At 35.8% G+C, this 23,038-nt stretch overlaps 1 protein-coding gene across 4 annotated transcripts in view; it reads left to right on the plus strand.

The window, feature by feature from the left end:
• The first annotated feature begins 7,575 nt into the window (after positions 1 to 7,575).
• KCNT2 (potassium sodium-activated channel subfamily T member 2) overlaps positions 7,576 to 23,038 on the plus strand; it is a 390,920-nt gene continuing 375,457 nt past the window's right edge. For 2 of the 4 annotated variants that reach the window (XM_008974047.5, XM_003820605.5), the window contains exon 1: positions 7,576 to 8,256. In XM_008974047.5, coding sequence (XP_008972295.3) covers positions 8,162 to 8,256 — 95 coding nt within the window. In that variant the 5' untranslated portion in view covers positions 7,576 to 8,161. The remainder of the gene's footprint in view (positions 8,257 to 23,038) is intronic. The other 2 variants (XM_003820604.5, XM_008974048.5) reach the window with 1 other exon arrangement.

Genomic DNA, 23,038 nt, shown 5'->3' on the forward strand with positions numbered 1-23,038 from the left:
ATCCTCCAATTTCAAATCCAAAATGAGTGAATTTTCAAGCGACTTATATAAAATAGCATGGTATTTGCATGGGACCTATGCACAATCTTCTGTGCACTTACATCTCTAGATTACTTATAATCTAGATTATAAGTAATACAATGTAAATGCTATAGAAATAGTTGATATCCTGTGTTTTTATTTATATTGCTTTTTATTTTCATTTTATTATTTTTGGAATATTTTTGATCCATGGTAGATTGAATCCTCAGATGAGGAATCCATGGATGTGCAACTCATGGATATGAAAGACCAGCTGTATTTAATTTCTCATTCATTCATTAGACAGTTATTGATCATCCACTGATTGCCAGGTACTTTAGTAGCCTTTTCTAAGCAGGTACAGATATGCCAATAGTCAAGCTGAAGGGTAGTCATGAAGAGAGGTACACCCTTCAATCTATCCGTGGCAGAATTTGGGACACTAGCAACATAAATATGGGAATATTCAATATTAAAAAAAAACCTGGAGTTTTCCAAACCTGATGGAGACATTTTTCTCACAAAGAAAATGTTTTGTAAGTAGAAGAATAATGAGGATGTGATTTCTTGATTGTCGTAGGAGAACATACTTCAATGTTACTGAATCACATTTGCCACTAAATAATTCCTTCTTTGGTTCTATGTTCTCTATCCCCCCAAAATTCAGTCAATGTGAAGGAGATTTAAAAACAGATAAATGAAGGTGTTATGTGTTATCATTAAGAGTAGTGTTGAACAGCATGTATCTTTAGAGAGATGTATGAGAAGAGGGAAAGAAATACCAGGAAGATCAGAGGATATTACTATGAACACAATAAAACATTAACTGTCTCCTTACAGATTTTCATCATAAGGTTTGCATACACATTTAACCTTGGCCACAAGTTGTATTTTTAGAATGGCTGACAAAAAAAAAAATACTAGAAGTGTTGGATAAATTATATTATGTATTGGAATATCTTTATACATAAATCTCTAAATGGCTTTTCTTTGTATTATTTACCTGTGCTAATTGGGTAAAATTTGTGAATTAAATGTGATATACTGCCTTTTTTATTTTATCTCTACTCCTTCCTCTTTTCAGTGTTGCTGAAATAAAATGATTCTGCTCATGTAGCTGGACATGCTTAGAATATAGGACACGTTTTGTTACATTTTTATTTCTGTAGATAGAATCTATTTTAGCTTGAATCAAGGGTCACAGAATAAAACTAATCAAGAAAATAGAGAAACACGTGTCTCTCTGCTCTGGTGGGAGAAGTTGAATTCCCGTCGGTTTTGCTCCCACCTCTCCATTCATCCTTCTCCCTAGTGGTCTTTGGGCTCAGTCTCTACCCGCCTCTTCTTTCATAGTGTAAGAACCAGGTGCATTTATCCTTCCTCAATTTCAACAGCCACCTACATGTTGAGCCTTCCCAGTTTTGTATCTCTGGAAAAATATTTGCTCTTGATATTCAGACCCATATATTCAAACCTTCGGGAATTCTCCATTTGACCTTTTGCAAATGGTTCAAAGCAAAATCATTTTCTCACTCAAACCTACTTCTGTATTTCCCTCTCATCCAACAGTAATACCCTCCACCTACTTACTAATCCCAGAAGCCTAGGAATTATCATTGATTCTTCACTCTCCATTAAGTTTTACAATCTCTCCATTACTATCCCATCAATTCTGTCATTTTAATTTCTTATAAATCTGTTGTTTGATTTCATGTGCATTGTCACCACTGCCTCATTTCAGACAATTGACATATCTCTACTAAAATGCTGTATAGCTCATAAATGGTCTCCTTTCTTACATTCTTGTCCCACCAATCACTTACCTACACTGCTACCACAGTGATCTTTCCAAAGCATGAATTGGGCTTTGCCACTTACCTGCTTAAAATCCTTAAAAGATTCATCATTGTCCTCAAAATAAAACCCAACCTTGTTGGCATAGTACACAAGGCTCTTCTGATATGGTCGTTAATAAATGAAGGTGCCAATCTTGCCTTTTTTTCACCCTCCTTCTTTGACTCCTTCTCACCCAAACTCATGCCCCTGCTCAAAGTCTATGAAGCTTTTGCATTTGCTGGATCCACCCATGCTTTCTCATTGCTGTCATTTGTGTCTGTATACTTTACTTGCTGCTACTTTTGCCTCCACCTTACTCACCCAATTTTTTATTCTTCAGTATAGATATCAGCCTCTACAGACAGCCTTCCCTGATTTTCCAAAACTGGAATCATGTGTCATTATGTGCTCATTAGCAGCACAGCGGCCTGTACTAATCACTATTGAGGCTTATTATATTCTAGTTTATCTGCTGGATTCTCTGTCTCTCAGCACTTACTTACCCTCACTCATTAGACTACAAAAAGTTCAATTCATAGTAACCACTTAATACATTTTTATTGATAAAAAATAGTAGATTGGTATAAAAGAGACTTGGCATAAAACAAAAACAAAAACACAACAAATAAACCAACAAAAAGAAACCCATAGTAGAACATACAACCACCTTCATAGAGATATTATGTAGCTTAATGATGCTATTTGAAGGTATGTGGATTATCGCATCTTCTGCCTACAAAGATGAAGTATCTATAAGTGGGTAGCCTAATATATAGTAAGTTTCTTATCTTTTTAAATTTTATTTTCAAATATTAGTTACAGGGCTATGTAGACATAATCATTGACAACTTTAGGAATTTTATCATAAAAATGACATATGTGACAGACACATATTTTGAGTTTTGGGTAAAAATTCCCATCATATTCTATGAATGCAACTGTGTTCATTACACATTTATGAGTTCATCACAACTTAATTATCAATAAGGTGTTAAAATTGTTAATTAAATTATTCTTCACCCTTGGGAATGAATCTTTTCTTTTTGTGTTAAAACATCAGTATAATCAATCAGTGTATTGGAAACCAGAGATTTTTAAAACATGAATGTTTTTATTAAAAAAGAAGGAGAAATGAGAAGGTATCGCATATGTTTTCTAGAAAATAAAAAGAATAAAATTTCTAAAACCAGGAAGCCATTCTCCTTAATCTTCATTTTTTTAATACTTACTCTACCCCATTGGCATAATCATTCAGGAAATTTTAGAAAGTTCTTTTTTCTTAGTGTGGGGCAATCTCCTCTGTTGCTCTAACTTACACTAGATGTTGATTAGAAGATTTAAGAACATCAGTGAGTAAGATACAAAATTGCAATGTTCAGAACTAAGTTTAAAATTGTTTCCAAAAAGCAAATCTCAAGTCATAGTAGAATAAAACATAGAGAAAGGAAAGGCTCTATGAGGTAGGCAATTAAAAGAGCACAGTGAAAAAGGGAAACAAAGGTAAAAAGAGTGAAAGAGGAAAATACATTTTAACAGCAGGAAATGACATGACATGACAAGAAAAAAACGAATGAAAGAGTAGAAAGACAGATGGGAGAACCAGAAGTCAAAATTAACGACAAAAAAGAAAAAGTACACCTACAGAAGACTGAAAAAAAAAAAAAATACGAGGAGCAAAATGATCTTCCAATTATAAATGTGTTTCAATGCCCAAATATTGCTATATTTAAAAAAATGCCAGAATAGCTGTATTAGTCTGTTTTCATGCTGTTGATAAGGACATACCTGAGACTGGGAAGAAAAAGAGGTTTAACTGGGCTTACATTTCACATGGCTGGGGAGACCTCAGAATCATGGAGGGAGGTGAAAGACACTTACATGGCACTTACATGGCACTTACATGACAGTGGCAAGAGAAAATGAGGAGGATGCAAAAGGGGAAACCCCTGATAAAACCATCAGATCTCATGAGACTTATTTGCTACCATGAGAACAGTATGGGGGAAACTGCCCCCAGGATTTAAATTATCTCTTACTAAGTCCCTCTCACAACACATGGGAATTATAGGAGTACAATTCAAGATGAGATTTGGGTGGGGACACAGAGCCAAACCATATCATTCCACCCCTGGCCCCTCCAAATCTTATGTCCTCACATTTCAAAACCATTCATGCTTTCCCAACAGTCCCCCGAAGTCTTAACTCATTTCAGCATTAACCCAAAAGCCCACAGTCCAAGGTCTCATCTGAGACAAGGCAAGTCCCTTCCACCTATGAGCCTGTAAAATCAAAAGCAAGCTAGTTACTTCCTAGATACAATGGGGTACATGTATTGGGTAAATACACCCATTTCTAAATGGGAGAAAGCTGCCAAGGTTTGGGGTTTGCACCCACTGAAACAATCAGCTGAGCTGTACGTTGGCCCCTTTTGGCAATGGCTGGAGCAGCTGGGATGCAGGGCACCAAGTCCCTAGGCTGCATACAGAATGGGGACCCTAGGCCTGGCCTATGAAACCATTTTTCCCTCCCAGGTTTCCAGGTCTGTGATGGGCGGGGCTGCCATGGAGACCTATGACATGTCCTGGAGACATTTTTCCCTTTGTCTTGGGGATTAACATTTGACTCGTTACTTATGCAAATTCCTGCAGCCAGCTTGAACTTCTCCTCAAAAAACGGGTTTTTCTTTTCTACTGCATTGTCAGGCTGCAAATTTTCTGAACTTTTATACTCTGTTTCCTTTTTAAAATTGAATGCCTTTAACAGCACCCAAGTCACCTTTCAAATGCTTTGCTACTTAGAAATTTCTTCTGCCAGATACCCTAAAATCATCTCTCTCAAGTTCATAGTTCCACAAATCTCTAGGGCGGGGCAAAATGCCGCCAGTCTTTTTGCTAAAACATAACAAGAGTCACCTTTACTCCAGTTCCCAACAAGTTCCTCATCTCCATCTGAGACCACTTCAGCTTGGACTTGATTGTTCATGTCATTATCAGCAATTCTGTCAAAGCCATTTAACAAGTCTCTAGGAGATTCCAAACTTTTCCACATTTTCCTCCCTTTTTCTGAGCTCTCCAAAGTGTTCCAATCTCTGACTGATACCCAGTTCCAAAGTCGCTTCCATATTTTTGGGTATCTTTTCAGCAATGCCCACTCTACTGGTACCAATTTACTGTATTTGTCTATTTTCATTCTGCTGATAAAGACATGCCCGAGACTGGGAAGAAAAAGAGGTTTAACTGGACTTACAGTTGTTCCACATGGCTGAGGAGGCCTCAGAATCATGATGAGAGGCTAAAGGTCCTTCTTACATGGCGGTGGCAAGAGAAAATGAGGAGCATGCAAAAGCGGAAACCCTTGATAAAACTATCAGATCCCACGAGACTTATTCACTATCATGAGAACAGTACGGGGTATATTACTGCCATGATTCAAATTGTCTCCCACCGGGTCCCTCCCACAACCCATGGGAATTATAGGAGTACAATTCAAGATGAGATTTGGGTGGGAACACAGAGCCAAACCATATCTATAGCATTTCCTATAATACATTATTCTTCTAATTTTCTTAAGTTTATAGTAAAAAAAATTCACTTGGACAATTTCAAGACATACCAGAGAATCAAAATATCATCAATGTGGTAGTTTCCAATTGGTTGGCCTGAGCACATTACTTTGTATAGTTTGTATCCATAATGGCACACAGTATTAGCTGAGTAGGTTTTTTCTTATTTATTTATTTTTAATGTACTATTTGTTCTCTCCTAAACTTTTATCTGAGTATTTGGAAGCCAAATGACTAAGATTTTCACAAAAGGTAAAATAGAGGCACATAGCTTTCTTTTAAGTAAAATGTTACTTTACCCTCTAACCTCCAGCATCCCAGGACTAACAATCGATTGCTATTTTTTTTTCTTTTTTCAGTGTCTTGATTTTTAGTCTGTTAATGATATGTAAATATTTCAGATTTTCTGTCATCCAAATAATACAGTTAGACTATAACTATAAATATTAACCTGGAACATTACAAATAAAATTAATAGAATCATTTTAATAGGAGATGATAAGGTCTAAAATATAAACCAGATCTCTCTCTCTATCTCTCTCTATCTGTATAAACTAATAATGTAGCAATATTACTTTCTTATTTAGCAAAGTAATTACGAAAGTTCATGCTAAATTATGATTTCATAAACAAACACATACCACAGGAGTGCAAGCATGGATGGAAAAAAACATGCTTAATTTCCTAGGTTTAATAGCTTTTAATGCAACTCCACACCTATTTGTTGAAATGTGGCTATTTTGAAGGTCCCGTGCTAGAGGCAGCTAAGCCACAGGGAGAGGGGAAGAGATGAAAGAAAAACGCACAGATAATCGTATAGCGGGTCAGGTTATAGTAAGCATTCCAGGCAAAATACTCACATGGGTTATGAAGGGTTCAAACAAAGGGGTTCAAAGGAAGAAGGCATCATAAGAAGCTGGAAAAACCAAGAAATCTAATGGAGGATATGTAATTTGAGATGGGTCTGGAAGGATGAGTAGGATTTTGAAGACAGAGACAAACAGTATGACTTTTATTTCAACTGCTATTCTTCAGGTTTCAGTAGTCATCGTATTTCATTTGATGTTACAAGTTTTGGTAATTTCTTCCTTCATTTCTAGCTTCTTAAATAAACCCTCTGCTACATGACCTCTACTGAGCATTAATCATGCCAAATTAATCACTATTTTCTGGATAAGCCAAATATTCTAAAAAATCCCTATGCCTCTACTCATACTATTCTCTCTGCTTGCTTCACCTTTGCTCTTTTCCCTAAAGTAGGCAGCGAACGAATATAGAAGGCTTGGTTCATTTTCAATGTCTTCCTTGACCCCCACCTCGAAGAAGTATGTGTACCTCACAGGTATTTCCAAATCCCTCTGTATGTTCTTTGATTATTGTCTCTCACATTGTATCCATTTGTCAAGGAACAAGCTTGTTCCTCCACACAGAGAGGTTCTTAAGTAAGGGCAGGAGAAGCCACATGGGTATCCTCCGGCCCAGGCTGTCAGGTGGTTGGTATTCGGTCTGTATATACTCTGATGCAATCAGTTTTTGAAGGAAAGAACGGTAAGCGCAAATAGAACCATAGCTTGTGTAGCAGGGTTCATGTAAGCAGTGGTTCTTACTGAAAAACAGACCCTGGTCTCTCGGGCTCACTTCTTCCTCCGTGTGAACCACTAATAGGAGGGGACCGAAAGCTGAGGCCAGGCCACCTGGAAGCCCACAACGCTGCTAGTAGCAGCGACAGCAGTAACAGCAACTCACCACTGTAAAATCCTCAGTGCGTTTCCATGTGCTTTCCCTGTCATCTAAATGCTTCTCTTCAGCGGCCTAAGGTGGCCCTTCTTTTTCCCCGAGTTCAGGGAAACACCTCCCTTCTTTCAGAATGTGAGAAAAAAATGGGATTTTCCTGGGGCTGAGAGTGGGGATTCCCTTTCCAGAAACGTGCAATTTTTTTCATCCCGCCCACCTGGACTGAAGGCAATCAAAGCGAGGGAGCTGGTGGCATAGTGGAACACTGCAAGCACCCTGGCCCCCCTCCTCCCAGAGAAGGGTCTGGAGCCCCGCAATCCGCTAATTAGCTCGCCCCCATTGGTTGTCCCCAAGGCACCCCCGTGCCGTCACTGTGCTATGCTAATGAGGGGGAGTCTCATTGGCTGGGCCTCCAGCTCCATCTCCACAGGGAGATTGCGGGGAGAGCCGGGTTGGCCGCGTCTGGGGCCGAAACCCACCGCCCCCGATTCCCGCCAGCTCAGGGCTGTGCCGGATGCAAGCCCGCCCGAGAACAGTAGCCGGGAGGCTGCCCTCTGGGAGGATCTGGCAACTGCCTTTAAGGAAAGTGCTTCACCATCAAGCGGCGCTCACTCCCACCCCTCTCCCCTCTTTCTAGGCACCGCGCGTCTTTTTCGGCGAAGTAACTTTTTATACCCGCCTCCCCCTAGTCCTGGGGACCAGAGGCGGTGCCGAGCCTGGGGGCGGTTCCTTGGCAGCGTTGATTCTTGTCAGAGCCAGACTTTTGCTCCTGGGTTGGGTTTGCATCATCCCCATTACACCCTCGGGAAAGAGGAGCCAGCCCCCTTTCAAGCCTTAGCTTCCGGCTCCAAGCCGACCCCCTCCCCCTCCCTGTCCCCTTCCCCTTCTCCCATCCCTCTCTCGGCCACAGCGTCTTGTTAGTCCTCTCCCTCTACTCCGCAATATTTTCTTTCTTTCTCCCTCCTCTCCTCCATTTGTTGTTTGATGTTTCCCACTCTTTGAGGAAGGATGGTTGATTTGGAGAGCGAAGTGCCCCCTCTGCCTCCCAGGTACAGGTTTCGAGATTTGCTGCTAGGGGACCAAGGATGGCAAAACGACGACAGGTGAGTGGTGTGGTGGAGGATTGTTCTGTAAATATTGCTGAAAAAGAGACGGAAATGGGAGGGCCGAAGTGGGGAAAGGAGGGAGAAAAGGAAAACGGAGCCAGAGAGGGAGACTAGGCTGGGGGAGGGAGTAAAAGAGACTCTGATTTGTCTCTCCATTTTGACTCTATATAACTGTTGCTATAGATAAAGAACTCTTTTTCTTTACACTTTTCTTATTCTTGCAAGGTATTTATTGCATTCATTTGGTGCTTATTCTTTTGTCTATCTGTGCTTTTCTAGGATGTGTATAAGGCTGGTATCAGAGGTACAATACACCCAAATGGTATGCAATATCAGTTCCAGAAAATTTGCATTTTTTCCTTAGGTGTGGTTAATCAAACTCAAAATTGCATGCAAGTTGTTTGAAAAAGCACATTAGAAACTTAAAATCTCCTGAGTCTATTTACCTCCTCCTTGTCTGTGTTGTCTTGAGTAGGTATCTACTTGGCACTGGAAATTTTATGCTGTTTAAACATTTTGGAGTTTTAAGTAGACAATTGGTTTAAATATGTAACAGGTAGTTAGTGAAAATGACAACCTTTTTAATACAATATACTCACTTTGAACAGGTGACTCTGACCATTATGAATAATGATGTTTGTATAACATGATACAACCTTTTCATAACTAGTATATATTTTTAACTGAAACAGAATATATGTCTCAAAATTAAAATTAAGTTTCAAAACTAGAATATTTATTGTTAGCAAAATATTGTTCATGTGTTTTATTTATAGCATTACTGCTTTGCACAAACTTCTGAAATTCCTCTGTCTATTTCTGTCTCAAGCACATTTTGTATTTCAGCGAATTTAGTATTTTCTGGAATAGTCATCCCATATATCACATGCCACATTTCTTTGTTTTAAAATAATACATGTATACTAACTAGGTTCTCAACTCAATTGAAATGTTTCATTGAAGTTTAGTTTAGTATTGATGTGCTATTTTAGTTATATAAAAGATCCATTATTGGTCAAATCCAAAATCCCCTCCTCATTCACCACTGACCAATACACTCTATTTCTTTTCTTCACCTTTTCAGCTCCCAATACCAACTCCTGTCTCTACACACTGAGGATTTTATCTTGAGCATCAATTATGGGCATCTTGTTTGGTCTCATATTAGTAATTTGAAAGGAGATGGATGTTTTGTAGAGGATATTTTGGTTCAATCTCTTTTTTAGGCAAAACCACACATATTGGCTAAAAATTTAAAGAAGTAATACCAATTTCTCAGTATTCTTGTAAAGTGTTTGAGTAAACTGAAGATAAAGAAAATAATTTTTAAGTGAATTTGTAATACAAATTGACATTTAGATAAACTGCATTAGCCTGGTTAAATGGCTTAGTAAGTGTAGCATGGTGTTCCTAGTGACTGAATGTATATTTAGTTCAGGACCTCAGGATCATTATATAGAATAGAAATCCTCTTTGTAGAAAGTGTGAGATAGATTAAACACATAAAGCACATACTTTGGTTATAGTGATGGTATTGTTGTTTGTTTGTTTGTTTTAAATATCATATCCAATATGTTAATTTTCATGTGGTTGCCCTCATTTTTCTAAGGATGCTGCAGAAATATTTTAGTAATTAAGAATTTTGGTTAGTTGAACACTGCGTAAATGGATCAGTGCCATATTAAAAAAGTTTTGCAGAATGGTTAAAATTTTATGTTCTATTAAAAGGTTATGCTAGCCCAACTTTAACTTAAAAAGCAGGCCACATTTACTACTAAAATAAGTTATTAAACATTTAAAACAATCATTCAACCATTTTTAAGGATTTGGCTACTTTTGTGGCTTCATGGAAAACTATTCTTTGGTTTTGGTTCCATTTGTTGTTAATCTTTGAAGGCAAGATACTTGGAATCAGAGAAACCCAGATTCAGTCCTTGGCTGTTTCCTTCACTAGCTGACTGGCCTTGGTAAAGTCATTCAGCCATTATGAGATTCAGCAATATTATTTTTTATAATGGGAATTATACTGTCTACCTTATAAAACTGTGACAAGAGGAAGGATGGAGAGGCACAGAACTAACATTTAGTTGGAACTAAGTACTCCCAAGTTCTTTTAACTGTGCGGTATGTTCTTTCTTAGTTAATCCTCAGACAAACTCTGAATAGCAGGCAATTATGTTAGGCACAAGGAAACTGAAATTTTGGTAAATTAAATACTTGTCTTGGATATTATATCTTATCAGTGTAAAGATAACTCTTCAGTTCAGTTTATTATTATTCAAATCCCTCAAGAAATTCTTAAGTTCTTTTCACTTAATTTATTTGAACTTATAAGAATAATTTACAGCACCTAGCATAGTTTAGGTGCTCATTAAATATTAGTTCCCTTCTTCACTTCTGATTTGCCCTTTGCAATCCTTTTTTTTCCCCTTTTCAGACTCCTAAGCTAATATGTGGTAGGTAAAGTCATCTTCCTTGTCTATAATATGGTGACAAATTCCTCTTTGCAATTACGCCTGGATAGCAATCTTATTCTACTCAGTTATCTTCTTGGACTCAATTCCTATAGAGTTGAGGAGGAAGCCCTCTTCCATGTAGGAGTAGGTAGATGATTTCCAACAACAGATACATTTAGTGCTCTGCCCATATTCTCAAAGCAACTTTCTTTGAACACCTCCTGCATGAGGTTTTCTCCCCACCACCAACCTCAGGTGCATCCAAGTCCTGCTTGGAGAACAAGCTGGAGTGTCACTGAGTAAATAGGCTGTTTCTGAATCAATACTTTTGCTTCCTTGCTCCTTAGCTTGGAGAATTCTGAAGCATGTTCTACACTGTGTCCAAAGGGACTGAGCTCCACTTGCCCACAGTGATAACTGGCTTAATACTGAAAGCTTTATTGGCTTCTGTCTCTCTTCTCCCCTACTGGTATTTTATCTGTGATCAATTCCCAAATGAACTGCTTCTGCTGCAATCCTATCTCAAGCTTACCTTCTGGGAGAATCTGCATCAAGATAGCTGTTTTCTGGATGTAGAGAGCCACATCCTTGTAATGATGGGGGAATTGTGTTCCAAATGTAGGAGTATAAACACTTTCTACCTTGTTCCTCACTGTAAGAATTTCAAACTCCATCTTAGGTCATAGTTGACTGGCACATGAAAATGAATGAAGCATATGATAGATGCTCAAATGGGTGTTGTTAAAGACATAATATTGATGGGCCTATTAGGTGTAGGAAATGTGTATTCCATACCATAGATTTTCTGTGAATCAACTTTGGATAAGTAGGTCATCTAAATTTATATTGTGCCACCTTTTGTGTAGGTAAAAACACATACACATACACTGGCATAATGTACATGTAATGTATATAGTGTATATGTAACAGATATGCATTGCTTTTGTAATATATGTATTATAAAATATTGTATATTGTATGGTAAAATTGTATATTATGTAATGCATCATATATTACAAATATGTGATTAATAATATATATTATAATATATGTAATAATAGATATGTCTTTGTATTATCTTTACGCCATCCTTAGATAATTGCTTCTCTCTCATTTGCACTCTGATATCCTTTTCTGAGTAGGACATATGGGAATAGGGTTAGACACAGCAGTGCAGAGAATTTAGCACATGGATAACACTACTTCTGTGAGGCCATGAAATAAATTTGAGTTGCTAAATGAGAATATTGCTTATGTGTAGGGATGTCTTTTGTATATATGATGCACACTTACTTGTTTGACATCCTGAGCAAAAAACAAAAATCTAATTCAAGTGGTTTGTATGATATGTCTTTAATGGCCATTCATTCATTCAGCTAATATTTGAATGTTTGCTATGTCTCAGGGCCCCATTAAGTTAGGTTTTGGGACAAATATGGAAAAGAATATGAAATAGCGCTCAGTCTGGAGGGGGTCACAGATATGATAAGAGGTTAATTCACCTCAGAATATTGACAGTATTGTTTATGTTATGATGATGTCCTTATAGAATTTCCATTTTAATACTGTCAAGAAGATTCTGCACCATTTGTAGAAAGGATATTCAGCATTTGCTTGAAAATAAAGTAGTTGAAATCACATATTAGAGATAGCTCAAGGCATTCAACATTCAATATTCAACTTCTGGCACCAAGCCATCTTCCTGCCTTGGACTCCCAAAGTGCTGGGATTATAGGTGGGAGCCACTGCTCCAAGCCTATTTTCTGTTTTAATATTTCTATGATTCACAAAACAGTAAAGATTTAGAGTATTCTCCTGCAGTTAAAGACTGATAAGTTACAGGTTTTAAAAGTCATCAGCCAGTTATACAAGTCTTCTCCTGTTTCATCATGATTTAGTAATTTTAAACTTTGGAACACAACACACTTAATGTGAATAAATTGTCACAATTCCAATTACTGTTAATGGAAAATCCTCAGTTGTAGCCATAGAAGAGAAGGTCATTTATTTAATTAAGACCATTCTAGTTATCAAAAATCAGGTCACTTGTTTCAAATCCAATAATCATGTATACCTTTTGTATTTTATAGGTGGCCTTTAGAAGTAATTCAAGGAAGTCAACTAATGCATTGTAGTTGTTAAAACATTAAAGGATTTGAACATAGTACAAGTCAATCCATTAACAGTTTAAGAGGTATTTACAAAAACAGAAAAATATTTCAACAGCATTTGGAATATGTGTAATTTTAGATATACACTGCAAAATATATTGCTTTACATAATCAAATTCAATTGTGAGAATGGGTTTCGTATTGACATATTAAACATTTTATAAATTACTAACTTTATCTCCCATAATAAATTATATATTGTTTTGAAAAGCAGCCATTTATTATAAAATATTTATTATAAATTTTAAGTTCAGGTTAGTAAAGACAATTTTAAATTTTTTAGTGCCATTAAAATGAATGACACATTATTTTTACTCTTTAATCGATAGTGGCATCAACTATGCATACACAATATCTACAAAAATGATTTAAGCATTTACTTTAGAAAGAGAGTTTAGACAATCCTGTGTTTCTTATCAATATCGACTTTATTAAGAAAAATATCCACAAATAAGGCAATAGAAAATTAGAAACTTAAACAGATAATGGTATAAAAAATAGACTTTGAATATATATAGTGTAATACACAAAATGTAGAGAAAAATGTATTATTTAATAATTATTGTTTTTCAATCACTACTAAGAATTCAGACATCAATATTTTATATAAAACACACAAGGTTCTTTTCTTTTAACCAATTCTTATAAATAAAATTGAAATGTGACTTTTCAAATTACTGATACTTTATTTTTAAAGTTTGATTTAATTTAACAGCTATCGTATAGCCACTTTCTGCATTTGGTTATGTATTAGTAGTACTTCTGTGAGTGACTTAATCATTTCCCTGGGGCTCCACTGAATACTGTCACATTCGGTATTATGTTCCAATATATGAATTTCGTGGGGACACCAACATTGAGATCACAGCAATTGATCCTTTTGTCATTGATGGTTCATCTGTTTTTATTAGAGTATTTATGTATTGCCTATGTCATATTATTTATTATGCACCATGCTTGTCTAAGTTGTCTTTAGAAAATAAAGCAAAAAGCAATATTTTTTACAGTAAAACGGTAACCAGTTGCTTTATATACTTACAATTTGAAATTAAGTTCACTTGGCCTTTTTCTGAGCAATATTTAATGTTTAGTGGTATCCTTCATCGAGATGTCTGAGTTTTAAATTTGGAATTAAAATTTTCTCTGCAAAAGCAATCAAAACAATAAATAATTATCCAGAAAGACAATTATTTTTAATCTTTCACAATCCTTGATTGGATATGGGATTTTTTTTAATGGGTCATAGAAAAAAATCCTTTTCACAGAATCTTAATCATTAGCAATTGAATTGTAATTTAAGTAACAGACATCTATCTAAACATTGTGAGATAGTAAATAGGATAAACTGTATCCATACTGGTAACAATATGTTATAGTCATCTGCTCAACTTCTTTTTGAAATTAGGATGGATATGAATGTCAGACATATTACCAAAGAAATAAGACTTTAAGATAAAATATTTAGGAATAAAAATGCAGTATGGGGCAATTTATCTTTTACATTGTTTTGTAATTTTATGTGGCAATTCTAAAAAAAGGAAGTAGGCTAACATATAGGGTCAGAGAATTGGTAAGATGGCTATAAAATTGGTGAAACACCCTCATAATAAGTGGTTTAAAATAATCACCGTATCAGTAAAGCCAATTCTGTTTTTGCTAAATAACATCTCCCTACAGAAACTTCTGACAGTTGTGGATATATTGGTCTTTATCATTTCAAAATTTAAATGATAGCCTGCAGAAACCCTTAATAGCATTGACATCATTCTTTCACAGACATTAAACACCCTACTAATTATCAAGAAGCACACTAAGCTCTAGGGATAAAATTGTGAGCAAAATAGACCTAGTTCAGATGTAAATGATTTTACAGTAGTGGAAACCGATATTAGATTTAAAAATACATATGCGAACTTAATTACAGTTGTGCTAGGCTATAAAGGAGAATGGCACAATGTTATGAGAGAGCATGATTGAAGATGAGCCTAGTCTGGCAGATGAAATAGTGGTCTGGGGAAAGTTTTCAAAGAAATCTGTGTTGAGATTGAGGTCTAAGGATGAGAAGATGTTGGTAGATTAAATGGGAAAAGAATATTTCAGGCTAAGGAGCAGCTTGCCTAAAAGGCCAGTGCTGGGAGAGAGCAAGGCATTTTCAAGGAACTGAGGAGAGTCAGGAGGCATTTGGAAGTATGGGTCTGGAGTTCAAGAGACCAAACTAGGCTTTACATGTGGCTTGTTACTGAAGCTATCCATAGCTATGGAGAAAATCACTTATAGAAGAGAAGGATGGGCCTGGAGCACTGACACAATTTCATACACAGTACAAAGTCAAAATTGGTTGGGTGAGGTTGTAGATGGTAGGATACAAGTAAAGGTGGGGGACTTTAAGTCCCTTCTCATCTTGAGATTTCTGCCTGTGTAGAGTAGAGATGGATAAGCAAGGCCAGAAAATTCTTTAGAAGTAGAAGTGCTGGTGGTGTGTGAAATTTTAAAGGTATCAGCAAATGACCAAATTTTATGAACAAATTGTCAATATTGAGCATAGATACTGTTTTACTCTTGCAATTAAATAAAATATAGAACACTGTTAATCTGTCAAACATGCAGTGTGATCCATATCAAGTATGGATATCTAATATAAATGTATTTCTATTGTTGTGCTCCATAACATAGAAACCAAGAAATTCACCACACATCATAACCATGTTTTACTTCGTCAACCAAACTACATCATTAGTTTTTTGTTGCCTAAAACAATCACTGATAGTGACAACTTTTCTGATATTATGTGTTTTGTCACTGTAGTTTTCTTAATTAAGCGCTCATGTAATAAAAACAAAAACTTTTTGCTCTTAGGAGCTGTGGTTCCTTTGCATGCCTTGCAGCCAACCACCTCCATCTCTCCAGCTTACAGCTTTGTTTATGTGTATTTGGCTTCACAATTTGTCCCAGAAAATTCGGTATTGGCGGACCCTAAGACACTGGGATATTTCATTGCATACCTCTCATGTAGAAGAGTGATCATGTACATGCTTGCAGCAGATGAATAGAAAACTAGGCTCCATGGAGGCCAGAAAACACCATGAAATGATGTTGGATTCTCTGTAGCTGGTCATATAAAAGCAGAGGAGTGAATTAGAAATTTCTGACCCTGACTCCTTAATAACTAGGTACAACTAGAACAAGCTGACTCATACATGAAGTCTTACATGTAGTATAATTTCAGATTAAGGAGGAACCACTGCATATACATGAAAAAATAAATCATTAACGTAAATGAAATAAATTAGTTCAGTGATATTAGACTTATTTGTCTCTCTTGACTGGGAAGTGGAGATGGCTTTGGAGTTTGGAGGTAAAGAGTTGAGAACCTGGAAAGCCCTAGTTGCCTGGAAGAGAGAAAAATATGCTCTTGGATGTGAGGCAGAAGATAATCAGCAAAAGAGGGAGACTAAGGACAGTGAGATTTCTCTCCACAATTTTGCCTTAGATTGAACGTATTTATCTTAGTCTTTTCTGAGAAATAGAAGCAGTGAAGGAAAACAGAAACAGAACCCAATTGTCAAGCATGGCTGATGTGTAGGGGACAATTGCCTGGCAACACATCTCCAACTCTTTGACCCCTTTCCTCTTTAGAGTCTTAGCTGTACCTCTCTTCCAATCAGTGCTTTAGTAGTCTTAGCACTACTGCAATTATGCCACGGCTTTAAAGGGTGAGAATCATATCCCTCTGTGTACACATTCCTTGAATTCAGAGTTGTATTATTTCCAATTTTCACAGTATGTAAATATGGGTAAGAAATGGACTTTGCATGTAAAGCCAGAAAACAGTAAATCTAAGAAACAGTGAACTGGTTGTTCCTGGCTTTCTTGCACTGGACTTACACAGAATCATAATGATGAATTGTTATTACAAGGGTACACTTAGCCATCTTGTAAATCACTGTGTGAATAGGGATAAAAGTGGATTAACACATTTCAACCTCATTTAACTCCCTGTGGGAAAACTTGTAGATTGTCCACATATTATACACAACTAGTTGTTAACAACAGGGTCCAGATGTCTGGTTTAATAATGGACAGTCTGCTGTCTCAAGTCTGTCAAAAACTGAAATACTACTCTGTCCCCTAGGGATCAGATAGGGTGATCAGCAAGCTGCACAGGTTCCATTAAGGAGTGATGGTAACGACTTCTGTCACTGCCAAACCATGTGGTGATTACATTGGCAAATTATAGATGGAAGCTGTCAGTATTTTGTTTCCATTTCTTACCTTTCTCTGCTCAAAAGAGTTTATGTGCTATTTCATCTATTTCCAATAAAAATGCAGAAGATAAGGTGAAAATGTATGATAATATTGAATATAGTATTTATCACAGCATCAGAGAACATTTACCAACTACTTAGCATGTGTCAAACATTTTTCTAAGCATGTTACATGTATTATGTATTACTTTATTTAATCTTTATACCAATTCTGAGAAATTCCGTTATTTTTCACATTTTACAAATGAATCAACCAAGGTACAGAAATATATCACTTGTTCAAAGTCACATAACCTGTAAGAGGTAACTAGAATCTAATTATTATGCCTATTCACTATGTTTACAACATACACAAATGTGATTTAATGCTATTTAAATAATGGGAAGAACAAAATTCAAACAAATTTAAAGGCTTTTGAAGTCAGAAATGTCATACAGCTCTTGCATCCCCATAGGCCAGTGTTATAGTGACTTGATTAAAATAAGTGTTAAGGAATTTTTGAAGTTGGTCATACTTTCTGAAAGAAAAACCCCTTTTGCCTCTAGATGTAGAGCATGGTTCTTTTGACAGTCTGGAGAAAGTAGAATGACATGGAAAATCAGCAAAACAAACTAAGGCAATGGTTTTATTTGTGTGTGTATGGGGGTATAGATTATTATTGATTGATTGACTGAAATAGGGTAAAGGTAGTTAGTATCCCAGAAACAAAATAAAAACAGTATCCCAGGAACAAAATAAAAACAGCACAATGGATAATATGAAAAAGCAAGTGAATAATAAATGAATCATGAGCATATATCAATCAAAAAGGCATCATGTAAGATCAAATAGTTAACTTACTAAGACGTTTTAAAATGTCCATTTTGAATGCTTTGGACAGGGTCATCCATTTATTTGCTACTTTAGTTAATCCACAATTATTATTATTTTTTATAGCTATGTGTTTTATTTTTCAATATTTTTCTCAGTAAGACTTTAAGATTTCCTATTTATGCTTCTATCTCCTGAAGTATTTGTACTAGTGTGAAATTGATTTTTTTCTCAACACTGTACTGGGATAATGAAAACACTATGCAGGGATGTTATCAAATTTACATATCATAAAGTGAAGTTACTTGATTAAGGGCTTAACACTTACGCCTACTTATTAGTATGTTTTGCCTGTTCTAAAGATTTGCAGTGGTTCACAGAAATTCATGCAATAGCATAGAATAAACAGAAAGTACAACAGAATGAAAAGATAATAAGGAAAAAACCAAGTTAGGAGTATGTAGGTACATAGTATGACTTCCACCAATTTGTATGTATTTACTGGAGATGGGTTGCGAGGTTAGCCAGAGCAAAGATAAGGGCATGATCAGTTGCATAAGATGAGAAATGAACTAGTAGTTCAGAAGAAACACAGCTTTCCTTGGGGCTCAAATTTAAAGGAAATTTATCCTGTGGATCTTTGATTAGTGTATAGTATTCTTATCCACTCTCCTATCATAAAATAGCAAGTTTCATAAGACTCATAACATTCTCACTCCCTGATGCTGATATAACTAGAGAGAATTGTTCTCTTAAAGTAGATCTACAGGACACACCCAGTACTGTATTTCAGGTATATCCTATAGGAAAAAAAAAAAAAGTACGTGAGGTTACAGATTGATTATATTATTGATATATTATATTGTGTACAGTGTACACTGCTCAGTCTTTCATGTAATCTTCCTTAAAAACCTTTTTTTTTAGTGTACGTGGCTTTGATTAATAATAAAGGATGCGAAGAGATTGAAGTTACATTCTTTGTTGAGAACCTGATATGTAAATGTAGTCAATAGATACTATAATAGAATGGCTGTCCTTTGATGGAGAACACACTAGGATTCTAACCAAAACACAAACCTGAATTATGTTTACTCTCTCCTCTTCACCTATATTGGACTAACTAATTTATTTTCTTTTTCCACAAGTGCCCAAAGTAAATATACAATTTAATGTTCTATTAAGACTTTGTAAGGGCTGGGTGGGTGGCTCATGTCTATAATCCCAGCACTCTGGGAAGCCAAGGCAGGCAGATTGCTTGAGCCCAGGTTCTAGATCAGCCTGGGAAAAATGGCAAAACTCCATCACTACAAAAAGTACAAAAAATTAGCCAGGTGTGTTGGTGTGTGCTGTAATCCCAGCTTCTCGGGAGGCTGAGGTAGGAAGATCGCTTCAGCTTGGGAGGTCGAGGCTGCAGTGAACCGTGATCACATGATTGCATGCCAGCACGAGACCCTGTCTCAAACAAACAAAATAAATAATTGAAAAATAAAGACTTTGTAAGAATCCTGAATTTGGTTATTAATATAGCCATATACAGCCAGCCTTCTCATATCCATGGGTTTTGCTTCTGTGGATTTAACCAATCATGGAGGGAAATTATTTTTAAAAAACAAATAATCCCATCAAAAAGTGGGCAAAGGACATGGATAGACAAGTCTCAAAACAAGATGCACAAATAGCCAGCAAACATGAAAAAATGCTTAACATCACTAATTATCAGGGAAATGCAAATTAAAACCACAATGTGATACCACCTCACTCCCACAAGAATGGCCATGATTATGAAGTCAAAAAACAATAAATGTTGGCGTGGATGTGGTGAAAAGGGAACACTTTTACATTGCTGGTGGGAATGTAAATTAGTACAACCACTGTGGAAAACAGTGTGGAGATTCCTTGAAAAACTAAAAGTTGTACTACCATTTGATCTAGCAATCCCATACTGGGTACCTACTCAAAGGAAAAGAAGTCACTATGTGTGTGAAAACGACACATGCACATGCATATTTATAGCAGCATTACTTGTAATTGCAAATATATGGAACTGACCCTAAGTGCCCATCAACCAACAACTGGATAAAGAAAATGTGACATACATATATATATATATATATATATATATATATATATATATATATATCATGGAATACAACTCAGCCTTAACAAGGAACAAAATAATGTCTTCTGGAGCAACTTGGATGGAGCTGGAGGCCATTATTCTAAGTGAAGTAACTCAGGAATGGAAAACCAAACATCATGTGTTCTCACTTGTAAGTGGAAGCTAATCTATGAGGATGCAAAGGCCTACGAGTGATATAATGGACTTTGGAGACTTGGGGGGAAGGTCGAGAGGAAGGGTGAGGGTTAAAAGACTATATATTGTGTACAGTGTGCACTGCTCAGGTGATGGGTGCATTAAAGTCTCAGAAATCACCGCTAAAACACTTATCCACATAACCAAAAACCACCTGTGCCCCAAAAACTATTGAAATAAAAATAAAAATTAAAAGCCTACTACAAAAAATAAAAATGAAAACCCAGTACAGTATTACAATTATTTACGTAGCATTTACATTGTACTAGTTATTATAAGTAATCTAGATTTATACTTGATGGGAGGGTATGATTAAGTTATGTGCAAACGTTATGTCATTTATATCAGAGACTTGAGCATTTGTGGATTTTAGTATCCCCAGGGGTCCTGGAACCAGTCCCCTCTAGATACCAAGGGATGACTGTTTATATGCACATAGATAGAGATATATATAAAGCCCATGACTGTTATAGCCAACTTCTGGTTGCTAAGTAATTCATATCATATGAATAACCTCAAGCTAGTGCACAGCTTTTTAATTTGTCTATCACCATTATTATCACTATAATTATTTTAATTATAGTGAATTAATATCATTAATTCATTAATATCAATTAATTCATTAATATCAATATAATTATTTCAATTCTCCGTTTCAAAAACTTACAGTAGATTTGTACTATTTTTTTCAAATTCCCTCCTCAATTAGGTATTGAGCTCCGCCTATTCTTTCTTGGTACAGTTTCATCCTATCTTATTTAAATTACTACAGCACTTGCCAGCATAGCTCATTATTCCAGGTCTGTTTTATGCACCCTATCTCCAATAATCTTCAATGCTTAACTCGAGCCTCAGTCAACCTATGCATTTTCATCATAGTCTTCTTAAACATGATTTTACCATATCATATTCCCATTTAAAAACCTATGGTATGCCATTAATGCTATTATTTGAAATTTAAACTGCTGACTCAACATTCAAAGCTCTTTATTAATTGGCTTTTCTTCCTAAAATGCTTTTTGAAATTTGATCTGTGTATTTATTCACAGAAATCATCCCTCTTTTCACAAGCTGATGTCTGCTTTAGTGCCTTTGCTTGTGTCATATCATGATCTGAGGCTGTCTGGTATCATGTCACCCCCTTTTTCATTACCAGACTCTAAATTGGATGCAGTGCCAGAGTTATTAATGACATTTTGAAATCACTCTGATTACTTCATATAATCTACATGCCATTATTTTGTTTTATAATTATGCTTATATTTTTGAAGGTATAACATAACTTTCTAGAGGTAAAGCCATGTCTTTAATTCGTTTTGGATCCTCCTACATTATTTAACGCAAGTAGTCCATACAAAGGCTCCAAGAATTTTAGTCCTGTAGTATAAAGAAGATATTACCAAAAGAAAAAGAAATATTTCACAGCTATGAATATATAGGCCACCACATATATATGTACATTATTGTAATAAAAATGAGGCATTTGAATTAAAATTCTGATCCCCCTTAGAAACAAAATAGTTTTTAATGTTCATTCTAAGCCTAGGCATTGTAGTTTAAGGTATTTGACTTGAAAATGTCTTTTCTACATCTAATTTAATATTCACAAGGAGCTTTTCTGTGGAAATAGCAAAGCAGAATGTGCTTCAGTCCATAATTCATACTGTGACAGTTCAAATGACTGTTAAAGTGAATTCTGAAATTTACACAGGGAACTGCTCAGTGAAAACCATCAATCTGCTTGACAGCCAGCAGTGCCATTGTCCAAGGGACATGTGGAGGTGTTGTAAATGATCAACTCCATCTCATACTCACATAGGTAGTGGTAGTAATACAGAATTGAGATGAATGGTATTGAATTCTTGTGTGTGTGTATGTGTGTGTGTGTGTTGGTCTTCTGTAAAAATCTTTTTCTTTTCCTTATTGAGAAACAGTGCTTATAATAGTTTAGGGTCTGTTTAGTTTTGCAGTGTTAGTATGAATAAAGAGTGGTTTTCTTGAAGAATAAAAAGTATGTGAAATACATCTGTGACCATTATCTAAACAACATGTTCTAAGTATTCGAATAGAAAGTACGCTATTCAAAAATATGTACATTCCTATTATTAAATGTGTAGAAAGTCACATCTTTTGTAGGGTTTTTTTTTGTTACATGGAGTGACCAGTTTTTTAAATTTTTAATTTTTGTGGGTACATGGTAGGTGTATATATTTTTGGGGTACATGAGATGTTTGGATACAGGCATGCAACGTGTAATAATCACATCATGGAAAATGGGATATCCATCCCCCCAAGCATTTATCCTTTCTGTTACAAAAAATCCGAATATACTCTTTTAGTTATTTTCGAAACCAATCCCACTACTGGGTATCTACCCAGAGGAAGAGAAGTCATTATACAAAAAGATACTTGCACATGCATGTTCATAGCAGCACAATTCACAATTGAAAAAATTTGGAATCAGCCCAAATGCCCTTCAATCAATGAGTGGATAAAGAAAAAAATAAAAAAAATACATATATACACATATATATGTATGTGTGTGTGTGTGTGTATATATATATATATATATATATATATATGATGGAATACTACTCAGCCATAAAAAGGAATGAATTAATGGCATTTGCAACAACCTGGATGGAATTAGAGAATATTATTCTAAGTGAAGTAACTCAGGAATGGAAAACGAAACATCATATGTTCTCACTCATAAGTGGAAGCTAAGCTATGAGGATGCAAAGGCATAAGAATGATACAGC

The sequence above is a fragment of the Pan paniscus genome, chromosome 1, assembly GCF_029289425.2.
Source record: "Pan paniscus chromosome 1, NHGRI_mPanPan1-v2.0_pri, whole genome shotgun sequence".
In the NCBI taxonomy this organism is placed as follows: Eukaryota; Metazoa; Chordata; class Mammalia; order Primates; family Hominidae; genus Pan; species Pan paniscus.